We start from the raw sequence: 19,426 nt of genomic DNA, 5'->3' as shown, positions 1-19,426 counted from the left end.
TCTTCCTGAGGTTTCTACCGTTTTTTTTTCCCCGTTAAAGGGTTTTTTTTGGGGAGTTTTTCCTTATCCGCTGCGAGGGTCATGAGGACAGAGGGATGTCGTATGCTGTAAAGCCCTGTGAGGCAAATTGTGATTTGTGATATTGGGCTTTATAAATAAAATTGAAAATTGAAAATTGATCAACAGACAAAATAAATTTTGTCTTAGAAAAGCATGAAGAGAACCGCCCGAGGGTAGTCCCTGAGGTACAAACACACGTTCTCAACCTTTCAGTAGTAATGCTAATTCGATCCACTACATCAGAGGTGGTGCTAAGATTTAGCAGAACCACTACGGAGCATTCATCTACATCATCCTTCATCAGGATGTCATTGGTAACTCTTACAACAGATAAGATATTGTTACACATGAACAACTCCAACAATTGTTTTAAGACAGTTTTCTCCAGGATGAAAGGAGAAGCTTAGAAACTGGATTGTAGTTGTTATGTTCAGAGAGACCATGAGAAGTGACCTCAGCCTTGAAATAGTCTGAAACACATCTGGAAGATAAAGAGCTTATGATCACTGAGAACAGGCAAGGGGCTACGCTATCTAGTAGGACTGCCCCAGAATTTTTAAAAGAAATTTCCTAGTTAACCAATAGCCGTCATTTAGGGCCATTAGCCGACTAGTCACCCACATGTTTACGATATTAATTTAATTATTAAATTACATATTTTGGGTGGGGCAACACAATGGTTTGAGTTGAAGGTGTGAGAAAGAATAGTGATCAATGAAATTTTGCCGACTAATGGCCTTTCTGGTTGACGAACGTTTGGTCGACTATTAGGGGGGCAGCCCTACTATCTAGAATCACTAATAAGAATTTGGTAAAGGTATTACGTCCAGTGGACTCAGTAATGTTGTAATGTCTGAGATGGTTTCAATTTTCTTTTTGGGTAGTAATTTCCTCAAAGACACACAATGTGCTGAGGACAAGATGAGTCAGAGAAAGGAGTGTGAAGTAAATCTTGGATTAAATATCCTCAATCTTGTCAATGAAAAAAGTTAAAAACCTTTCACAGTCTGTATTTGAGGCTATAGAGGCACCAGGAGAAACAGGGTTAACTGAATGAACAATGGTCTGACATAAAAACCAAGATTTTATCTTACAGTACTTTGCTCTTGTATCTTCAAAGCCACTATTCTAAGATTTTAATTTTAAAAATCTTATGCTCATAGTGTACGACAGTTATGATTTATTCCACTGTCTCTCAGCCTTCCTGCACTCCCTTTTCATGTAAAATAGAGTATTTGAGTCCAGATGAACATTTTAGTGGAGCACCGTTCATGGAAATATCATGGAAGCAGTTCACCAAATCCTTAGTGTTTGAAATCATTTTTAAGTAATCTCTGGACTTAATAAATAAAGTTTGTTAATTGGGAAATGGCTTGCCTGGTGCTGTCCAAAGGTAACAAAAATTCCTATCAGCACCTCTAAAGCTCACTGATTCTGTTCTTTGTTGAATTCATATAAATGCATATGTGCAAAAAGGGCAGCTGTCCTCTTTACAGGGGGTTGTGTTCCAGACTAATTCTTGCTCTGGGGCCAGTTACTTCCTGGAGTCTCAGTTGGTCAATTTATGTAGATAGCTGATGGCTGTAGATGTCACTCATCTTCTCCTCCTCCTCCTCTTCTTCCTCCTCCTCCTCCTCCTCCTCCTCCTCCTCCTCCTCCTCCTCCTCCTGGGAACTGTGGGAAATACAACAAAGCAGTGTAGTTTAGAATGACTTGATATTACTGATCTTATAAACACTGGTATTACAGTCATTACATCCAGTATGTAGTGTTATGACATACGTTGTTTGCAAAACCTTTGCCAGAGTCATTTTTCTAGGTTACTACTTTTTTCATTGGTGATGTCTCACAAAAAACACACACTTTTGGTGCTACAGTCACGGCTGGAAACACCGCCAATATCTTGCTCAAAAGCAACCATGCAGTTTTGTAGTTTGTTGGTCTTGAACAGATGTCTGCTGCTTGGCAGCCATCATACCAAGATCTCACATCATACCATCCACCATCCCCTCCACCCCCTGATGACAAAGTGAGCTCATATACATGTAATTTGAGCTACATCACTGTAGACATTTTTAGGGCTGCCACCTAATAGTCGACCAAACGTTAGTTGTGACGTATCATCTGAAACATGGAAGTAGCTACATGCCCATTAGCCCACAGCGTCATTAACAGGCGGCTCGCTCAGTGTGTGACGTGCACTTGTAGATAAAATATAGGCCTATATTAATGAAGGTTCATTAGTACGGTTTTGTATTTCTCTAATGTAGCACAGTGTTAACAATGTTACTGTTACTATTCTTTCTCACACCTTCAACTCAAACCATTGTGTTGCCCCGCCCAAAATATAGAAGTTAACAATTAAATTAATATCGTAAACATGCGGGCGACTAGTCGACTAATGGCCCTAAATGACGACTATTGGTGGACTAGCAAAAAAAAATTTCTTTTACCTGGATAGTGGACCGCTGTCAGTCTCTGGATCGTCTTGAGTGGCAGGGTCCTCATACTCATAACGGGCAAAGTGGAAAGGTCTCACAGAACTACAAAACAGTAGTTGCACAGAAAGAGAACTACATCAGAGAGGTTTAGCCTCTAGTACAAACATATATCATTAGAATATTACTAAAGTATATTCACATGCATGAACAAAGTGTGCAGCTGTGGCCTCCAGTCCACATCCTTGGTTGTGTGAGTGTGTATGAATGTTTAAGCTGAGTGGCAGACGGCATCTTGTATGGTAGCCTCGGCCACCAGTGTGTGAATGTGACTCTGTAGTTTTAAAGAGCTTTGAGTGGTCAGAAGACTCTAGTCGTGGGATAAGTTGCTATCAGAAAAATAAGCAGTAAGACAGTTAAACTAACTGCATTCCTGATATTTGCAGAGAGCAATCAGAAGTCGGTGCTCAGCTTCAGTCAGCTTCCGCTTCAGCTACTGTCACCTTAAATGCAACATGAATTAAAGGACCTTTCCAAGAGTTTCTTTGTCTTTGAGGTTATAACTGTTTTATCTTGCACTGCACTGTATTTACAGTTTTTTTAACCCTCTTTTTAACTTTATTTTAAACCTTTTAACTATATTTATATGTGTCTTGTGTTTTTAAAAGGCTTTGTGTTTCTTATATATACTGTCTTAATGCCTTCATGTGTTATGTAATCGCCTTGCTTTGCTTTGGCTAACCTGTGAGGGCCCTGTCCGTCACCAGAGGCCGTCCACCCTACGGTATCCTGAAAACAAAACACATGCTATATAAAAATTGATTATGTAAAACCACATATTCAAACAGATTTTGATTCTACACTTCAAATTAAATGGCACAAATCTTACTTGTTGAAAAAGGAGGGGATATGTTTGATCGCCATCGACGACCACACCACCAATTCCACAAGGATTGTCCACACACTCGATTGAAATCTGCAGTATCATCAAAAATGCATTACGATAATGAATTACCATATAACAACACCAAACTGTAACACTTTAACAATAGCGTGATTAAATAAACGCCGACTTCCTCCATGCTATTAGCAATGCTAAAATTTCAAACAAACACGCACGACTCTGATTCAATACATTCAGTCGATCCACATTCAAATACAAACAGCAACTTCCCAAAACTGCAGTACTTCCACATACTTTACCATACACCCGTGCAGGTGTATTCATTCAAGCCTAAAATATTCAAACTTACAGGACTCATTGTTTCATCAGCCTCCATTGTTCCTGCCTTCTCAAGCTCAAGGGTAAGCACATATGCACGTATGTACGTCACTCAGACGTCGTCAAACCATGTAAGTGCGACATAATGGACAGCAATGCTAAGAACGTCAAAATTATTTTTAAAAATAATTACATAAAACCCTTTTCTCGTTGGGTTATTTCGAATAACTGTTTTTTATTTGTGCCAGGGTTTTTTTGTCAATTTATCCTACAGACTAAAACCGTATTCATTTTTAAAATAATACTCACTGTCTAAAATATTAAAGTGCCCCTCTACCTCCATAAAAATACCCAAACTACTTACTTTAAACCATATTTCCAATGAGGTATTCCCTATATGCTGATGATGCATGATTCAAAATGAGTTTTCAAACAAAATATATAAAATTATTCTTGATTACCCCCAAAACTTAAACTTAAATCATACCTGTCTTGGGACTCTCGTACGTAACGTGGGTTACTCACTTTTCCATTATTCACGTTGGTAGAAGTTGATTAATCATCTCACCTGAGACAAAATTTAAAAAAACAAAATCAAACAAAAACATATAATCCGTCCTTGTTGGTTGGATTACAGATATCTGTGTCTTGTAGATGTCCATTAGAAGTATCTTCTGAATTATACAATCTAAGTCAATTTCATAGTCCAATAAGCGGCCTACTGCATCAACTGCATGCTTGTGGTGATGAGCAAAAATGAAATGCGTCTGCTGTATTTTCCCTTTGCGTACCAAGATGTACAAGTACATGTGTTTCAGTTCTCAAAGGAAACTTGCAAATGAAGAGTGTGCAGCCACCCACAAACCCACATTCATATGGTAAGAAACAGGACATGAACATTTATGGTAAAATCAGTACGTGAACGTGAAGTCAAACACACCCAAACCGTCCACCAACACCTTTAGCAAGGATAAACAACTTTTCACTGTCTCTGCCTGTTCATTTTATGAACAAAATTACCACTTCTTTCACATTTTAGGCAAGGACAGCTGTGTTTAAGCACCGTTTTCCCTTATGAGTTTGCTAAAGGGTGCTTCAGTGTGAGAGCCCTTGAACAAGTGTTGGTTTTGATGAGTTGGGAGTGAGAGAGAAGAAAAGTCAAGTCAATTTTGTTTTTATAGCCCCAAATCCCAATTGTCTCAAGAGGATTTACAAGCATACAATAGCTGTAGCTGTCCACTTACAACCCTGATCCCCAAAAAATTGGGATGCTGTGGAAAACATAAAAACAGAATGCAATAATTTGCAAATCCTTTTAGTTCTATATTCAGAATTGTATCTTTGCAAAAAACAATAATGTTTATCAGTTTGAACATTAAATATGTTGGTTTTGTACTGTTGTCAGCTGAAAATAGGTCAAAAAGATTTGTAAATCATTGCATTCTGTTTTTATGTATGTTTTACAGTGTCCTATAAATTATATCTGACTAAAGATAAATGACATCTGACTAAAGTTTGGATGTCCGACTGATGACCCTCATACAGTATCATCTCAGTTGTAAAACACTCACCTATTGTGTGCTCATTAAGATCATGTTTTGATGTTAAAACAATTTATTTTTTTTAGCCCCGCTGGGTTGTCATGTTGGAGAACTCCTGTGAATAACATGTAAACAGTCTGTGCTTAAAAGTGCATGAAGTGCAGATGTTTAGAGCGCCAAAGCGTGCAAAGGAAGTCCTCTGACTCGAGGAGGCACAAACAAACTTGTTACTCTCACTTTGTGTCACTTTGTACTCTTAATTTAAAACTGAAAATATGATATTTTGCAATAAAAAAGAACAGTTTGTGACTGTGTGTACATTTACTGTCCCGTGCATCAATAATACAGCTGTTTCTGTCCCAGTAACAGCAGTGCAGAGGGTTATGTGCATTATGTTCTGTGCACGGGTGGCTGAGGTTTTCATAAATTCAGTAAGAGTTCCCATACAAACAGAGAACTAGCTACAACCAACCAACCCAGACACTTTAATCTTCCCAAAAAAACAACTCTTACTGCCTTTTTTTTTTTTTTTCAAATTTCTAAGTAACAGGATACAAACATGAAATCATCTGCAGAACAAGTTATCAGCTTTCACCCACATCCTGCTTTTTCACACTGAGTGAACGAAATGTAAAGGAAGTACAAAACATCCAAGCAATTAAATATGTAATACAAGAACCCCTCATATTAGCAGTCTTTTTTGAGTGCTCTAGGAGTATTACGACAAAAAAGTAATTCTTTGTACACCATGGCAGTACTTGTTACTTTTACTTTCCTCTTCACTGAGCCCTCTACAGACAGAATAACTCACATAAAAGTAAACTCAAGGGACTCTACACAAGTTCTACTAACTGATTATTTCTGATTTTATTTATCACATTTTATTTTTAAGGGACTATGTGCAAAATTAAACATGAATGTCACCATTTGATGTAACGTAGTGGAGAGAGTAATGGTGCAGCATGATAAAGAAAAAGTGCAGTGTGTGCAGGATTTGAGTTCTGCTTTATTTACCCTGTTTTTCTGTCTTTTACAGAACAGAGGAAATAGAGAAAAGGGAATAGATGACTCTTCAATTCTATTTTTCCTTCATTATTCACTCACTAGTGCAGCCTGTACAGCACCTAAATGTGTTAGTTATTTCACTGGCTCACTCATGTAGCCTAAATTAAGTGCAGCACATACTGAACCACACTAAGTTAAACTTCTCTTCCAGCAGGTGTCAGTATTGCCCATTTAGACCACGCTTTCACATTGCTTCAACTGACTGCATTTTCTTGAATAGATATATAATATATTAATATTTATGACAGACTCTTCAGGCCCTGTCATATCATAGAGAGCTCATAGTGCCATATCATCCCAGTTACTCGTGGTTCCTAAAGTCTCCAAAAGCAGAACAGGAGCCAGAGCCCTCAGCTATCTGGTTCCCTTTCAGTGGAATCATCTTCCTGTTTCAGCGTGGGAGGCAGACACTGTATCCACATTTAAGACATAATCTTCTATCTGTGCACCATTTAACTTGAGGGTTATAAAATATCTATTGTACACTGCACATACTCAACCATTCTTCCTCTGAAATGACATGTCCAGATTTTTCATCTTTGTTGAATGTTTCTTAACAGATTTAATACTCGAGTATACTGTGGACCCATCTCTGCGGCCTAGATCGTGATTTACAGTCCTTGAACCAGAATCTAACAAGAAATTCAGTTGATTCAAATGACTGGCTTCTGACCTTTTCCCTTAATTTTCTTAGAGTTAACTGATGCCTCCTGACTAAGTGACATATTTTATGGATCTTTCATATTATATTCAGTGCATGATAATAACAGTACAGATGAACTAGCCTGAAAAGTGAATGAAATAACTGCAGGAAGTTTGTGTAAACCCTGAGATTTGGGTGGAGTTTGAGCAGATTATTTCCTGTGAATATTCCCTCAGAGTTTCTCTGAAGATTTGAGGAACTTCTTAAATAATTCTCTGTCTGTGTTATACTTTTTATCCAACAATCATACAAACTTAATAGGCTTAATGAAGGACGAGACTGTTTGGCAGAGTGTGAAGGCTCTGTGAATGTGATGTGTTCAGGTCCTCACTGTGCCTTTGTCCTGTGAGATTTTGAGAGAGTTTATAACCTCAAAATAATTTAATTTTCTACACAGAAATGAATTAAATGCTCATATAGGCTGTATGCCTATACATGACCCCCCTGTGAAGCTTTGGCGACCCCTAGTGGGGGTAGAGAGCCATTGTTGGGAACCAGAGAAAAACTATTACAATGTTTTGCCATCTACTTAACGCAACAGTTGATGTAAGTATAAGATTTCCAGGTCTTTGAGCTTTGCTATATGCTCTGTGTTACAGCAGCATACTTGTGATCTTAAAGGTTCAGGTTGTAAGATTTAGGGGGATTTAGAGGCATAGAGCAGTGAGGATTCTGCATTGCAACCAGCTGAAACTTCTTCTGGTTAGAAATCCTTCAGTGGATGTTCAGAAGGTTTTTATCATGAGCCAAATTGACCGCAGAGGTCTCCTCCTCTCCAAAACAAACACACATTAAAACTGGTGAAAACGCTGTACAAAGCAGTTCCATGTTACTTATCAGTGGCAGACGTGAAAACACAAAAATTCGAATGGCCCCATCTAGAGCCAGTGTTTGGTTTGTCCATTCTTGTCTGCTGTAGAAACATAGATATAAACAGGTTATTTCAATGTAACAAAAAGATTCTTACTGTCAGGTAATACGCTAGGAAAACATACTCATTACATTATATTATACACAAAAGGCATTGATAATAAAGATGACTAACTAAAGAAAGTCCCTAAGTGCAATATCATAATTCTTCACAATGTGTTTATCCACAAGTTGACATTGCAATGACGATAGGCCTAAAATAAAATGAAATATATATATTGTGCAGCCCTATCCTGAAGAAATAAAAATCCACAACCCCTCTAGTCGGCTAATGTGGCCCTGCTTTCATATCTGTACCAAACTTTCTTTTGGGAAACACCCTTCGTCCCCTTCTGTAGGGGGATTCGAGATCCGTAATTTTTTATTTTCTTTTTGGTGAACATTCTACTTTGATGCCCTTTTTATGCACTCTTGCATCTTATTTACCATTAGAAGCATTTTTTTAGATTAATTATGAAATGTAATGTGACAAATATTAGTAGTCTTGAATGTTGAGTAGAAACAGAACACTCTGCAACTGCTATCATTAGAATTTAGAGAATTTTGTGGTACTTGTACTTGAGTGTTTCCATTGTATGCTACTTTATACTTATACATCTCAAATGGAAATATTGTACTTTTTACTCCACTATTTTTATTTGTCTGCTTTAGTTTCTTCGACTACCCAGCAGCAGTATATATATGTATATATATATATATATTCCTCTTGCATTTTTTAAATTTTTAAATTTTCCTAGCTATTTCAACAATAATTAAGTCCCAAGTGTCCCAGAGTCCTAGCATTACTGTTGCTAAAATTTGTCAAATTTGTTGTCAGACTGACTTGGCAGAGATGGCTGCCATCTTGTTTTTACCTGGATTAGTGTATTGTGCTCTCACTACCACTAGATGGCACAGAAAGTGTCCGTGAATGAGGACAACAAGTCTAAGTTAAGTAGAATCAAGTATAAGGTCAAGTAAACCCAAAATGTGACACAGGGTCTCAGGAGGTTACATTTATATCTTTCACAATGAGGTTATTCACAAGTTGACATTGCAATGACAATAGGCCTTAAATGAAATAAAATTAAATATGTAATGTTACAGATATTAGTAGAGTAGAAACAGAACACTTTGCAACTGCTATGATTAAAATTGAGAGAATTTTGAGGTACTGATACTTGAGTATTATATAGATTATCATAAATTAAACTACCCAGCAGTATATCAAAATAAATTTTAAAAAATGTATTTATTACTTATAAATATATATATCAAATAAAATGTAAATATAAAAAATAAATATATATTAAAATCTATCTATCATCTATCTACCTATTTATTTATATTAATATTTATAGTTATCTTTCACAATGAGATTATCCACAAGTTGACGTTGTGATGATGATAGGCCTACAATAAAATAAAGTATGTGATGTTACAGATATTAGTAGAGTAGAAACAGACTTTTGAGGTACTGATACTTGAGTATTTCCATTTTATGTTACTTTATATTTATATATAAATATTGTATTTTTTTCTATAATTATAGATTATTATAGATTAAACTACCCAGCAGCGGCGGCACGGTGGTGTGGTGGTTAGCACTCTCGCCTCACAGCAAGAGGGTTGCCGGTTCGATCCCGGGCGTGGGAGCCCTTCTGTGCGAAGTTTGCATGTTCTCCCCGTGTCAGCGTGGGTTCTCTCCGGGCACTCCGGCTTCCTCCCACAGTCCAAAGACATGCAGGTTAATTGGTGACTCTAAATTGTCCGTAGGTGTGAATGTGAGAGTGAATGGTTGTTTGTCTCTATGTGTCAGCCCTGCGATAGTCTGGCGACCTGTCCAAGGTGTACCCTGCCTCTCGCCCGACGTCAGCTGGGATAGGCTCCAGCCCCCCCGCGACCCTCAAGAGGATGAAGCGGTTAGAAGATGAATGAATGAACTACCCAGCAGCAGTATATATATCAAAATAAATGTCAAATATATCAAATAAAATGTAAATATAAAAAAATCAAAATCTATCTATTTACCTATTTATTTATATTTATCTTTCACAATGAGTTTATCCATAAGTTGACATTGCAATGACAATAGGCCTTAAATAAAATAAAATAAAATAAAACGTGATGTTACAGATATTAGTAGAGTAGAAACAGAACACTTTGCAACTGCTATCATTAAAATTTTGAGAATTTTGAGGTACTGATACTTGAGTATTTCCATTTTACGCTACTTTATATTTATAGTCCTCTACACTGCAGAGGAAAATATTGTGCTTTTTACTATTATTATAGATTATTGTAGATTAAACTACCCAGCAGTATATATATCAAAATAAATATCAATGTAAATCAAATGAAATGTTTTTATTTATATTTATATTTAGTCTTATAGTAAAATATTCCAAATTAAAGCGCTGTTTAATTGAGGACCACAGTACCCAGCTCTGATTGGTCCACTCCCCATAAGCCCCGCCCCTGTGATGCTACGACCAGCCCCTCCCCTCTCCGCTCTCTGCGGCTCTCAACCAACAAACTGCACGCGGACAGGCGCGGCGGCGGAGGAGGGCGGCAAACAGTAACTTCACCTTCCTCCATAAAGAGCCGACACCGTCCTCACAGCGTGTGTAGGGTCAGACACCACCCAGGAGGATGACACAGGCGGTGTTTTAAACAAGTGTCACCCAGGACACCGTCACCTTTCGTCCTGCTGCATGCGGTCCGCCACTCGTGCGCTTCCTGTGACATGAAAACACTCCCGCACGCGCCTGATTCCGTCGCATTCACTCGCTGTCCACGATGGTTAAATGTCCTGTTTAATGGTCGAGGTATGTAGACACTTCACAGCCTCTAATAACACACACACACACACACACACATACAGGGTTGAGTTGTTTCAGAAGCCTGGGACCGATAAAACACCGTTATAAATCCCTCTAATGTTTCCGTTAGCACCTATAAAGTGTCTTTAATGTTTAAAAGAGAGTTTAAAAAGAGAGTTTATAATGACTGTATAACGTGTATGCTACATGCTAATGTGTTGCTATGACACGGTTGTGGTGCTGTTGTCATAGTAGCTAAAATGTTTTATGTCCAGGTGGTGAGTTTATAGTGACCTTGTGTTTTTTAAGGTAGTGTTTTTTTTTTGGCGCAGACTTCCTCCTATCATCCGCTATAAGCTGCAGTGATGGGCGACAGTAGGCCTAGTGTATTATTGCAATGTGTCACGTCAGTGTATTGACAGCTTTACAGCAGTCAACCTGCAGCCTGGACACTGCAGACCACATGTAGACCAGGGCCAGCTGTGCAGTGAAGGCAGCTGTGATGCATTAGCCTATGAGAAAGGATTGTGTGTGTTAAAAACAGATCTGAGTGCTTAATAAGATATGTTATTATGTACAGGAAGTACAGGTAGTGTTTGTTCAATTAAAAGTCACTTTTACTAGCCAGTTGTTGCTACACATTTTGACAATACACATGTGTATCTATGTGTCTATTCTTCGATCACCCTGTAAGTTATTCGTAGTCCGTAAGAGTCCCCAGATCAAAAGAATAAAAAGAGTTTTTCATAAAAATGTATCCAGGTTGTGAGGATTGTTTCAGCAGGATAAAGTGGTGTCAGTAGTCGGTATGCCAGGTACTGTAATCCTCGAGTGCTCTCACTCTGTCAGATTTGCTATGTGTCAGCGCCAGATCAAATGAATGATTCATAATTGATATGTTATCTAATTTTTAAACAAGTGATATTCATTCTGCTTTAAATAAACAACTTGATTGTTGAGCAACAGTTTTGTGTGAAAGGAATTGAAGACCTCTCCCAGTAGACGCCTGTCCCAAATATAGACCTGTGGAGTTCAGTGGTTAAATTAAATAATAGCTCGGGCTACTAACTGAAGTTTTACAGTACATATTTGAGCGTGAAGGTTCATTCTTGAGCTTAGAAACAGTAGTTTGTTAGACAAATCTCAACTCGAGGACCACTTCTTTGCTTCGTGTGTGAGCTTTGAAACACAAATTTCATTCTTGAACTTGGTGTGACAAAAACAATTTAACTCAAGGTCCACTTACTAGCATTTATTTGGGGCTTAGTTTTTTTTTAAAGAATATTTTTTGGCGTTTTTGCCTTTATTTGACAGGACAGTTACCTAGTGAAGGGGGTGGAAAAAGGGTGGACCACAGGTTGGAATCAAACCCATGGCCGCTGCAGCAAGGACAAAGCCTTTGTACATGGGGTGTATTTGCCTTATTTGTTGAAGCCTGCCCCAGTCAGACGGAGCGCTTTTTGCAGTTAAATTCAATTCAGTTTTATTTATAAAGCCCAACATCGCAAATCACAATTGCCTCAGAGGGCTTTACAGCATAGGACATCCCTCTGTCCTTGGACCCTCACAGCGGATAAGGAAAAAAATGTGAGGGGCATAGAACGTAAAAACATGAGGAACTCTGCGAGAAAAAAAGTGAGCAAAATGCTTTACTCTTATTGAAACCTAAGAAAAAGTCGCCCCAGGTTGCTAAAATGTGCTCTGCCTGGTCGGGGCCTAAGTCAATATATCCACATTACTGATGGTTATTTATCAAAAATCTCATTGTGTAAATATTTGGTGAAAGCACCGACAGTCAACTCTGTATCATCACAGTATTTATATCGAAGTATTTGATGAGAAATATTGTGATATTTGATTTTCTCCATCGCCCAGCTCGACTCAGTTGATCGAGATGGCTTAGTTGTCTTCATGTGCATATTGTTTACCATATGCAGTGTCTATTACTTGAGTTCCAGAGAGCTTGTTCACCAGCTTACTTGCATTTTTTAATACATAAAAAAAAGTCTTTCATAATCTTTTTTTTTTTTTTTGGCCAGCTCTGGTGGACATACAGGAGACAGTGAACAGACTTGCTCAGTGTAAACAGTCTGACAGCAGCAAGTCATAAGCAGACAGAGACAGGGAGAGAGTTTGACTAGAGAGCTGTCCCGTTTCGGTGAATAATGATGTGAGCGTAGAGCTAGAGATTATGGAAAAACATTTGACAGATACGTCCTGTAAACATGCAGTAACCACGTGGGCTGGATGAGTAAACCGTCATCGCCTCTGGTTTGTCTCCATCCACCCGTTTCCTGCATACGTGTAAATAACAGTGCACTAACTTAGATGTAGATTGTGTGGTGACTGTCTTCCTACACAGGGGTTCAATTGAACACCATGTACAGTAATATGTAATATCCATCAGGTCAGCTCGGGTACCTGGTTTCTGTTAAATGTCTACATGTCTTTGCCTTCATGTTTCTCTAAACCAACACTGCTCAGTGCACTCAGTCCTCTCTTGTCCACCATGCTCACAGATGTTGAGCTATTATAGCTATTATAACCATTACTAGTTATTATAAATAGATGACCTCAATTGAGAAATGTACTGAGTTGAGTCAGCCTGAACTGCAGGGGTGTAATTAGGTTTAGGAACTGACCTCAGATCAGGGTACATTAGCAGATTACCACACTGCTGATGCACTTTGTCAATGTGAGCTCGTCAGAAAAAGATGGGTAAGGTACTGTATGTGTTAATCTAAGAACAGGGCAGGGCTGTGGATGGAAAATATTTGTCTGTGGACACTCATGTTACTCTGTAGGGGCTTGGTGAGAGGCAGCTGAAGTTTTGATCGGTCTAGACCACAGATAGAGGCTTGATGTTAATGGCAAACCTTTGATAGTTCCAGCTAGGGATGTTCCTGACGACAAAATGCCAAGAAATTTAAAAGGACGTTTCATTTTAGGCTAGTCGGCTAGTCTAAAAGTAAGTAAACGCACAGAAAATGTTCAGAGTTGAGCACAATTTAATAGATGTGCTACACATTGATCACACATAGTCACATTGTGTTTCAAAAGCTGCTATTATCCTACAAAACATGACGAAAACTCAGTAAAACAAGTTCAGAAAGTTCAAAAAGTTAACGAATTTAACCAACTCCTATTTCTGGTGTTGACTAGTGAGGGTAGCAATGTTTAATTGTCGGCTAAATGCGTACATCCTGAGTTCCAGCTGCTCAGATGTAAGGATTTGCTGTTGTACTTTGTCATATTATAGTTAAGTGAACATAGTTAGGGGTTTTGAACGAAAATCAAACATCGTTAAGATCCCACCTTGGACTCTAAAAAATGTTATGAGCATATTTCAGTGTTTCCTGAACTTTTTAAAGACAATACGGTAATTAGAATATAATTCTTTATTGCAGCAATGATTCTACTTCGTGGTTATTGTGTTCCTTAAAAACTCTTCACCAATTTTAAGTGATGATGGTGAGTGTTTCTCTATGAACACCTTTAAAGGGACAGTTGACCCCAAAATCAAAACTACATAATTCTTCCTTTTTACCTGTGGCGCTGTTTATAAGTCTAGATTGTTTTGGTGTGAGTTGCCGAGTGTTGGAGATAACAGCCTTACAGATGTCTGCCTTCTCTCCAGTTTGATGGAACTAGATGGCAGTTTGGTAGAAAGAAAATAGTTCCTTCATTTAACCCATCAAAACAAGAGCCATTTTCTCATGAACTCCAGTCTATGTGCGGAGCATCAGGTTCGGACACTGTACAGTGTTTCTGTTTTACGCATGCAGCACACAACGAGAGATTGTCTGGGTCGGAAGTATTCTCTGTGGTTGAGGTGAGGAGCGACGCCTGGGTAGAACGTGCAGGAGGCAGTAATCCCCTTAGCTTTTTCATAATTTCGTCTTTCACTGTTCCTTTAATTTATATGACAATTTCGGCTGCAGCCCTTACCAACAGAAGTTCCTTGATCTTGTCTCTCCAGTTGGCGTCTTTGTGTAAAGACTTTTCTTAATCCTTTAATATTTGTTTTCCTCTGGTTTTGCACAACCTCTTGGTATGAACGTCATCGACCTGCCCACTTGCTCGTTGTGAATTCTCTGGGCAGTTGCGTGCTTTATTCTCACATGGGCTCTGTCGGACATTACAGAGACACTCCGTATGTTTACATGACATTAGAGAATATCAATTCATTGTGTTACTCCAACTAAAACTGGACTTTTAAAATACATGTTAACATGTGAGTCTGACTGAAATCTTTCTATATCCATTTCTTGAAGTTGGACTAACACCCAGATAATGCCACTGGGAGTCGAATTACTCCTGCATGTACAGTCAATCAGACCCAGGCGCTGTGGCACTTAGCACATGCTCCACAGTGTCTGCCTCGGGCATTTTTGGACAGACAAAATGTACAAAGCTGTAAAGTCATTTACCATGGTACCAGTTTGCTGCTAGCTAACCGTAGCTAACTTGTTTGTCGATTGTTCTGTCTGTGACATAGTAGGTCAACCGGAAAAAGGTCCAGTACTAACAAGCTGAAAGGGGCATATAATCACCAATCATTGTGGAGTCAGACATACTTGGGTCACCATTGATCCCTGCTTGTATGCTGGGACAAGGACAGTAGTCCAATGGAATGGCCTAGTTGAGCTATAACCGTAACTCAACTTGTTGAGGATGAGGCCTGTTTAATGTCTAATTCAACTGATTTGGACATTTACGTTCTCACATACAGCTCTTCTGGGTAATGTCTAGATAGTTTTAGGTTTGCAAGGCATGTGTGAAAGGGGCCATGGTCTGTGGATTATTCTGAGTAACTGGGTCATGATTTCTGGAAAAGAAACACTGCGGTTGAGTTTTTCAAATGTATTTTTTTGGCACTTTCAGCACCATAAGTTTAGTATCATAGAGTTCCAATATATTGGAGAGGAGGCAGACATCTTGGACCTTTCGACAGCTCACACCAAAATAATCTAGATTGACAAATGGCGCCAAAGGTAAGAGAAAGAACGTATGTTTTCTTTTTGATCTAGAGGTGAACTCTCCCTTAAGAGGGACCAGGATATGATCAAAAAATGACAGACTTAATTTGATGGACAATCTTGTGAATTTTATCTGTGATATCAATCAATTCAATCAATTTTATTTATAAAGCCCAATATCACAAATCACAGTTTGCCTCAGAGGGCTTTACAGCATACGACATCCCTCTGTCCTTAGGACCCTCGCAGCGGAAAAGGAAAAACTCCCCAAAAATACCCCTTTAACGGGGGAAATAATAGTACATCTGTGTTCTGAGTATTTCTAAAAGAAAACAAAAACACGTGACCTGACTTCGCCATAAACACACCTTTGAAAGAAAACGGCTATAAAAAGATGACTTAAGACCGCTGACCATGAGGACCAGCCATGTGGAAGCATGTGATTAATGTGCAAATGGTTGCCAGTTCGTTGCCAGTGTGCTGTCTGACCCACTTTTTCAGTGTAGTCGGCCAACACTCAGACATGTCGCTGCTGGAACGGCAGATGCCACTGTCGCTTAATGCACCTACCATCTCTTACTCAGCGAGATGAAGAATAGTGTCTAAAGCGAGACCTTTTTATCCAGTTCCAAAATTCAGATTCAGTTTGTGATTAAGAGCCAAACAGACAAAGGCGAGAAATTGTCACCATAGTAACTGTTGAGCAGACAAAACAACCTTTCAAAGATTATAAAACACTAATTTACTGGGACTAACTTGATACATTTCATCTCAATACTTCAGAATGGCACATTAGTGTGAAAGAGGCCTCTGTGTGTGTGTGTCGAGCCTTTTTGCAAACAGGGTCGCCATGACTTTTGGCACAGTTTCTATTTATTTGCGAGGTTCATTGATGCTCTTTTGATAGCAGTGTGTATTTTTGGGTGCTGTAATATTAATCTCAGCCTCTCTTTCTCTCTCCTCCTTTCTCTCGGCCACAGAGGTGTGGAGCAGTCGCATTCAAAAGGTCGGAGCAGAATGCCATACAAGTGCGCATGCTGGGTAAGAACACTTAAGTGACCTGAATACCGCAGAGCAGAGGGCTGTTAATATATATAGTCAGCTGCAAATTGATGGTGGAAAATGTGTCTGAATACTTGGTAACGGTGCTCCAGGCTGTCACTAACCCTTGGCCCAGTGTAATCTCTGCTGTCTCTGTATACTGTACAGTCTGCGCTGTTCAGCTGCGTAGCTTGTTTTAAAAACAGTGGTGCTTAATACAGAGTTTCACTCCAGGCATGTTTTGTGATGTCTGGACTGGAGACAGTAAAATGTATCTGTTTGTTATAACTACAGTCTCAGACCTTGAGATGTAGCTGAGGCTGTGGTCATGTGACAAGCAGTTGTGGCCCAAATCTGATTTCTTTGCTCTCTTGTTACACAGATCTGATTTCCATGCCTCCACACGATAGATATTTTGTCTGTCTGGAGATATTTTGTTTTCTGGTTGTCTCTCTGTTCCATTCTCTTGATTGCAATATCTCAGGAATGCCTTGAGGGAAGTTCTTCTTCATGCAAATGTTTAATAGGATATAATGATGGAGTGATGACAAAATATAGCCAATAGGTCAAAGGTCAACTTTACTGTGACATCATAATGTTCTGCAAAAAACACTTTTCTGGCCGTGATTCAACACTACAACAACATTTGGTCAAATATTGAATTGGTGAGTGTAATCGTGGGTGCCCACTAAGGGTGTGCCATATCATCTCGTTCATGAAAATACTGGTATAGTTGTTAATATGATACTAAAAATTCATATTGTGATACCTGTAATGTTTCAACTTGTTGACATATTGACGTCATACTGTTACCCACGGCAATAACAAGCACGGCTGAGAGCGAAATTATTACCGACTCTGTGGTGGTTCCAAAAAGAGGAGCAGCTTCAGTAGTGTGGAATAAACTGTGGCGTCCTGAATGTTTTATGAACTGCCCCAGACTTCTCACACTCTTTTAGCAAGTTACAGCTCAGAGGGAACTCATTCAGCGGCTCCTCTGGCAGCAGCACAGCGTCTCTGTCTCTCCTCTCTCGCTGTGTGCACATGGGAGTCGGTGTCGTCAAGTGATTTTGTCATAAACCTTTGGTAATGTCAACCTATGTGACGCTAGCAGCTTGACAAAAAACTCCATATACTGTGTGAATGTGTGACAGTTGTGGTATCATAACAGCCTGTCACAGGTTACAGTGTGATAATTAGAGGAGAAATGGCAGAGCATAAAGTTCCAGGTGGAAAAAACAACTCAGTCATTCACCTGTTGATTAATATATATATATATATATATATATATATATATATATATATATATATAGATCCCAGGGTACATTTTTTGTATTTGGGAGCTGTTTAAATGTGTTATTTGAGGTAGATTTTATTTTGTTTCAAACGTGTGCCGGTAGTTCTAGTTTCCCTAAATGCTGGTTTCCCAGATGTGACATTGTTTGTTGTTCCACGTGTGTAATGTTGTTGGTTGCATGAGGCCTTTCAGAGCAGAGGAATTCAGCAGTAAACCCTGAAATGTGAACGTAGCCTAAAGCTGTTTTTCCGTATTAATATCAACGTTGTTTACAAGATCCTCGAAGAAATGCATAGTTGAGTACAAGTGTGACGCAGTTTTGAACATGTGATCGGAAAGGATTTATATTGCCAGTGCCAAATATGTTCACGTACTTGCACGAACACAAGCCAGTAGAACTGTAGATACAAACACAAACACTTGCAACTGTTTTCTTTAGACAGGCCACTTTATTCGCTGGCTGACCCACTTCTCTTGCAGTGACCTGCCAGAAAACGTGACCAGTAGCATCATTAAAAAGAATAATAAAAAAGAGACTGACACAGACACACACAACAAAGAGAGCAGAGACCGAGTGGAATCTCACTCGTACTGTGGACTGTGTATCTTCCGTGTATGTGTGCATGTGTGTGTATGTGAGGGATCTTTTGGAGCCAGCAGTCGTCTGGCTGACTCCCAAGTTTACTCAAAACTCCCACTGACCTCGTCGACTGATATCTTTCTCTCTCGCTCTGTGCCATTATCACTGTTTCTTACTCTCTGTCACACGATTTGTTTTCACACATCCACGCAGTTACGAACCTCAGCTCTGTTTGTTTGCTGCTATTATTCTCCTGCAGCTTTATTCACATGTTCTCAACTGAAGTCACACTGTGTGGTATTTTTGCCACTGGCGACATGAAGAAGGATAGTTTCCCTGTCATCTGCACTGTCGCGCTCCTTCGTATTGATGAAGGTTGTTTTACACTCTTCATGATTGTAGCGCTGGTTAGAGTTACAAGTTGGCATCATGGCTGAACATACCAAGGATCCATTAAAGTCTGGGCCAGTTGCTGTATGACTTGTATCTCAGACTGTCAGCACCATGTGGTGTTCAAAGATCTAATAATTTTGCTGAGGGATTATGTGGCTGTATGTAAGTCTCTCAACATTTAGATTAGAGAGATCAATTTTTACAATGGGAAAAGGCTCAGCCGACGTCGCATAGCAGGATTGTTTCTCTTTTTTTTTACCGAACAGACTGCATTATAATTTGGCACAGAAACACGTGAGAATTAGTTTCTGTGGGATTGTGGGGGTTGGCTAGTGACATGAATGCAATTGTTATTTATCTGTCATCCAACCTGTCT

The 19,426-nt window shown here is 39.1% G+C and overlaps 2 protein-coding genes across 4 annotated transcripts in view; one reads left to right on the top strand and one right to left on the bottom strand.

The window, feature by feature from the left end:
• The window catches only part of LOC126398598 (arp2/3 complex-activating protein rickA-like), a 31,119-nt gene extending 26,647 nt beyond the window's left edge, over nucleotides 1–4,472 (bottom strand). Inside the window, exons 1-5 of one of the 2 annotated variants that reach the window (XR_007570790.1) lie at nucleotides 4,208–4,472; nucleotides 3,388–3,474; nucleotides 3,241–3,287; nucleotides 2,514–2,603; nucleotides 18–1,734 (exon numbers count right to left, since the gene is read on the bottom strand). The gene's annotated coding sequence lies outside the window, so the exon portion shown is untranslated. Of the gene's footprint in view, nucleotides 1–17; nucleotides 1,735–2,513; nucleotides 2,604–3,240; nucleotides 3,288–3,387; nucleotides 3,475–4,207 lie in introns of those variants that run through there. The other variant, XR_007570792.1, reaches the window with a different exon arrangement.
• Nucleotides 4,473–10,487: 6,015 nt separating this feature from the next.
• Nucleotides 10,488–19,426, top strand: part of LOC126398597 (cAMP-specific 3',5'-cyclic phosphodiesterase 7B-like) — a 36,312-nt gene continuing 27,373 nt past the window's right edge. The window contains exons 1-2 of one of the 2 annotated variants that reach the window (XM_050058071.1): nucleotides 10,488–10,766; nucleotides 16,720–16,780. In XM_050058071.1, coding sequence (XP_049914028.1) covers nucleotides 10,746–10,766; nucleotides 16,720–16,780 — 82 coding nt within the window. In that variant the 5' untranslated portion in view covers nucleotides 10,488–10,745. The remainder of the gene's footprint in view (nucleotides 10,767–16,719; nucleotides 16,781–19,426) is intronic. The other variant, XM_050058072.1, reaches the window with a different exon arrangement.

This window comes from Epinephelus moara, chromosome 12 (genome assembly GCF_006386435.1).
Source record: "Epinephelus moara isolate mb chromosome 12, YSFRI_EMoa_1.0, whole genome shotgun sequence".
NCBI classification, from domain to species: domain Eukaryota; kingdom Metazoa; phylum Chordata; class Actinopteri; order Perciformes; family Serranidae; genus Epinephelus; species Epinephelus moara.
The sequence above is the reverse complement of the archived record's forward strand: the minus strand, read 5'-3'. Positions and strand labels throughout refer to the sequence as shown.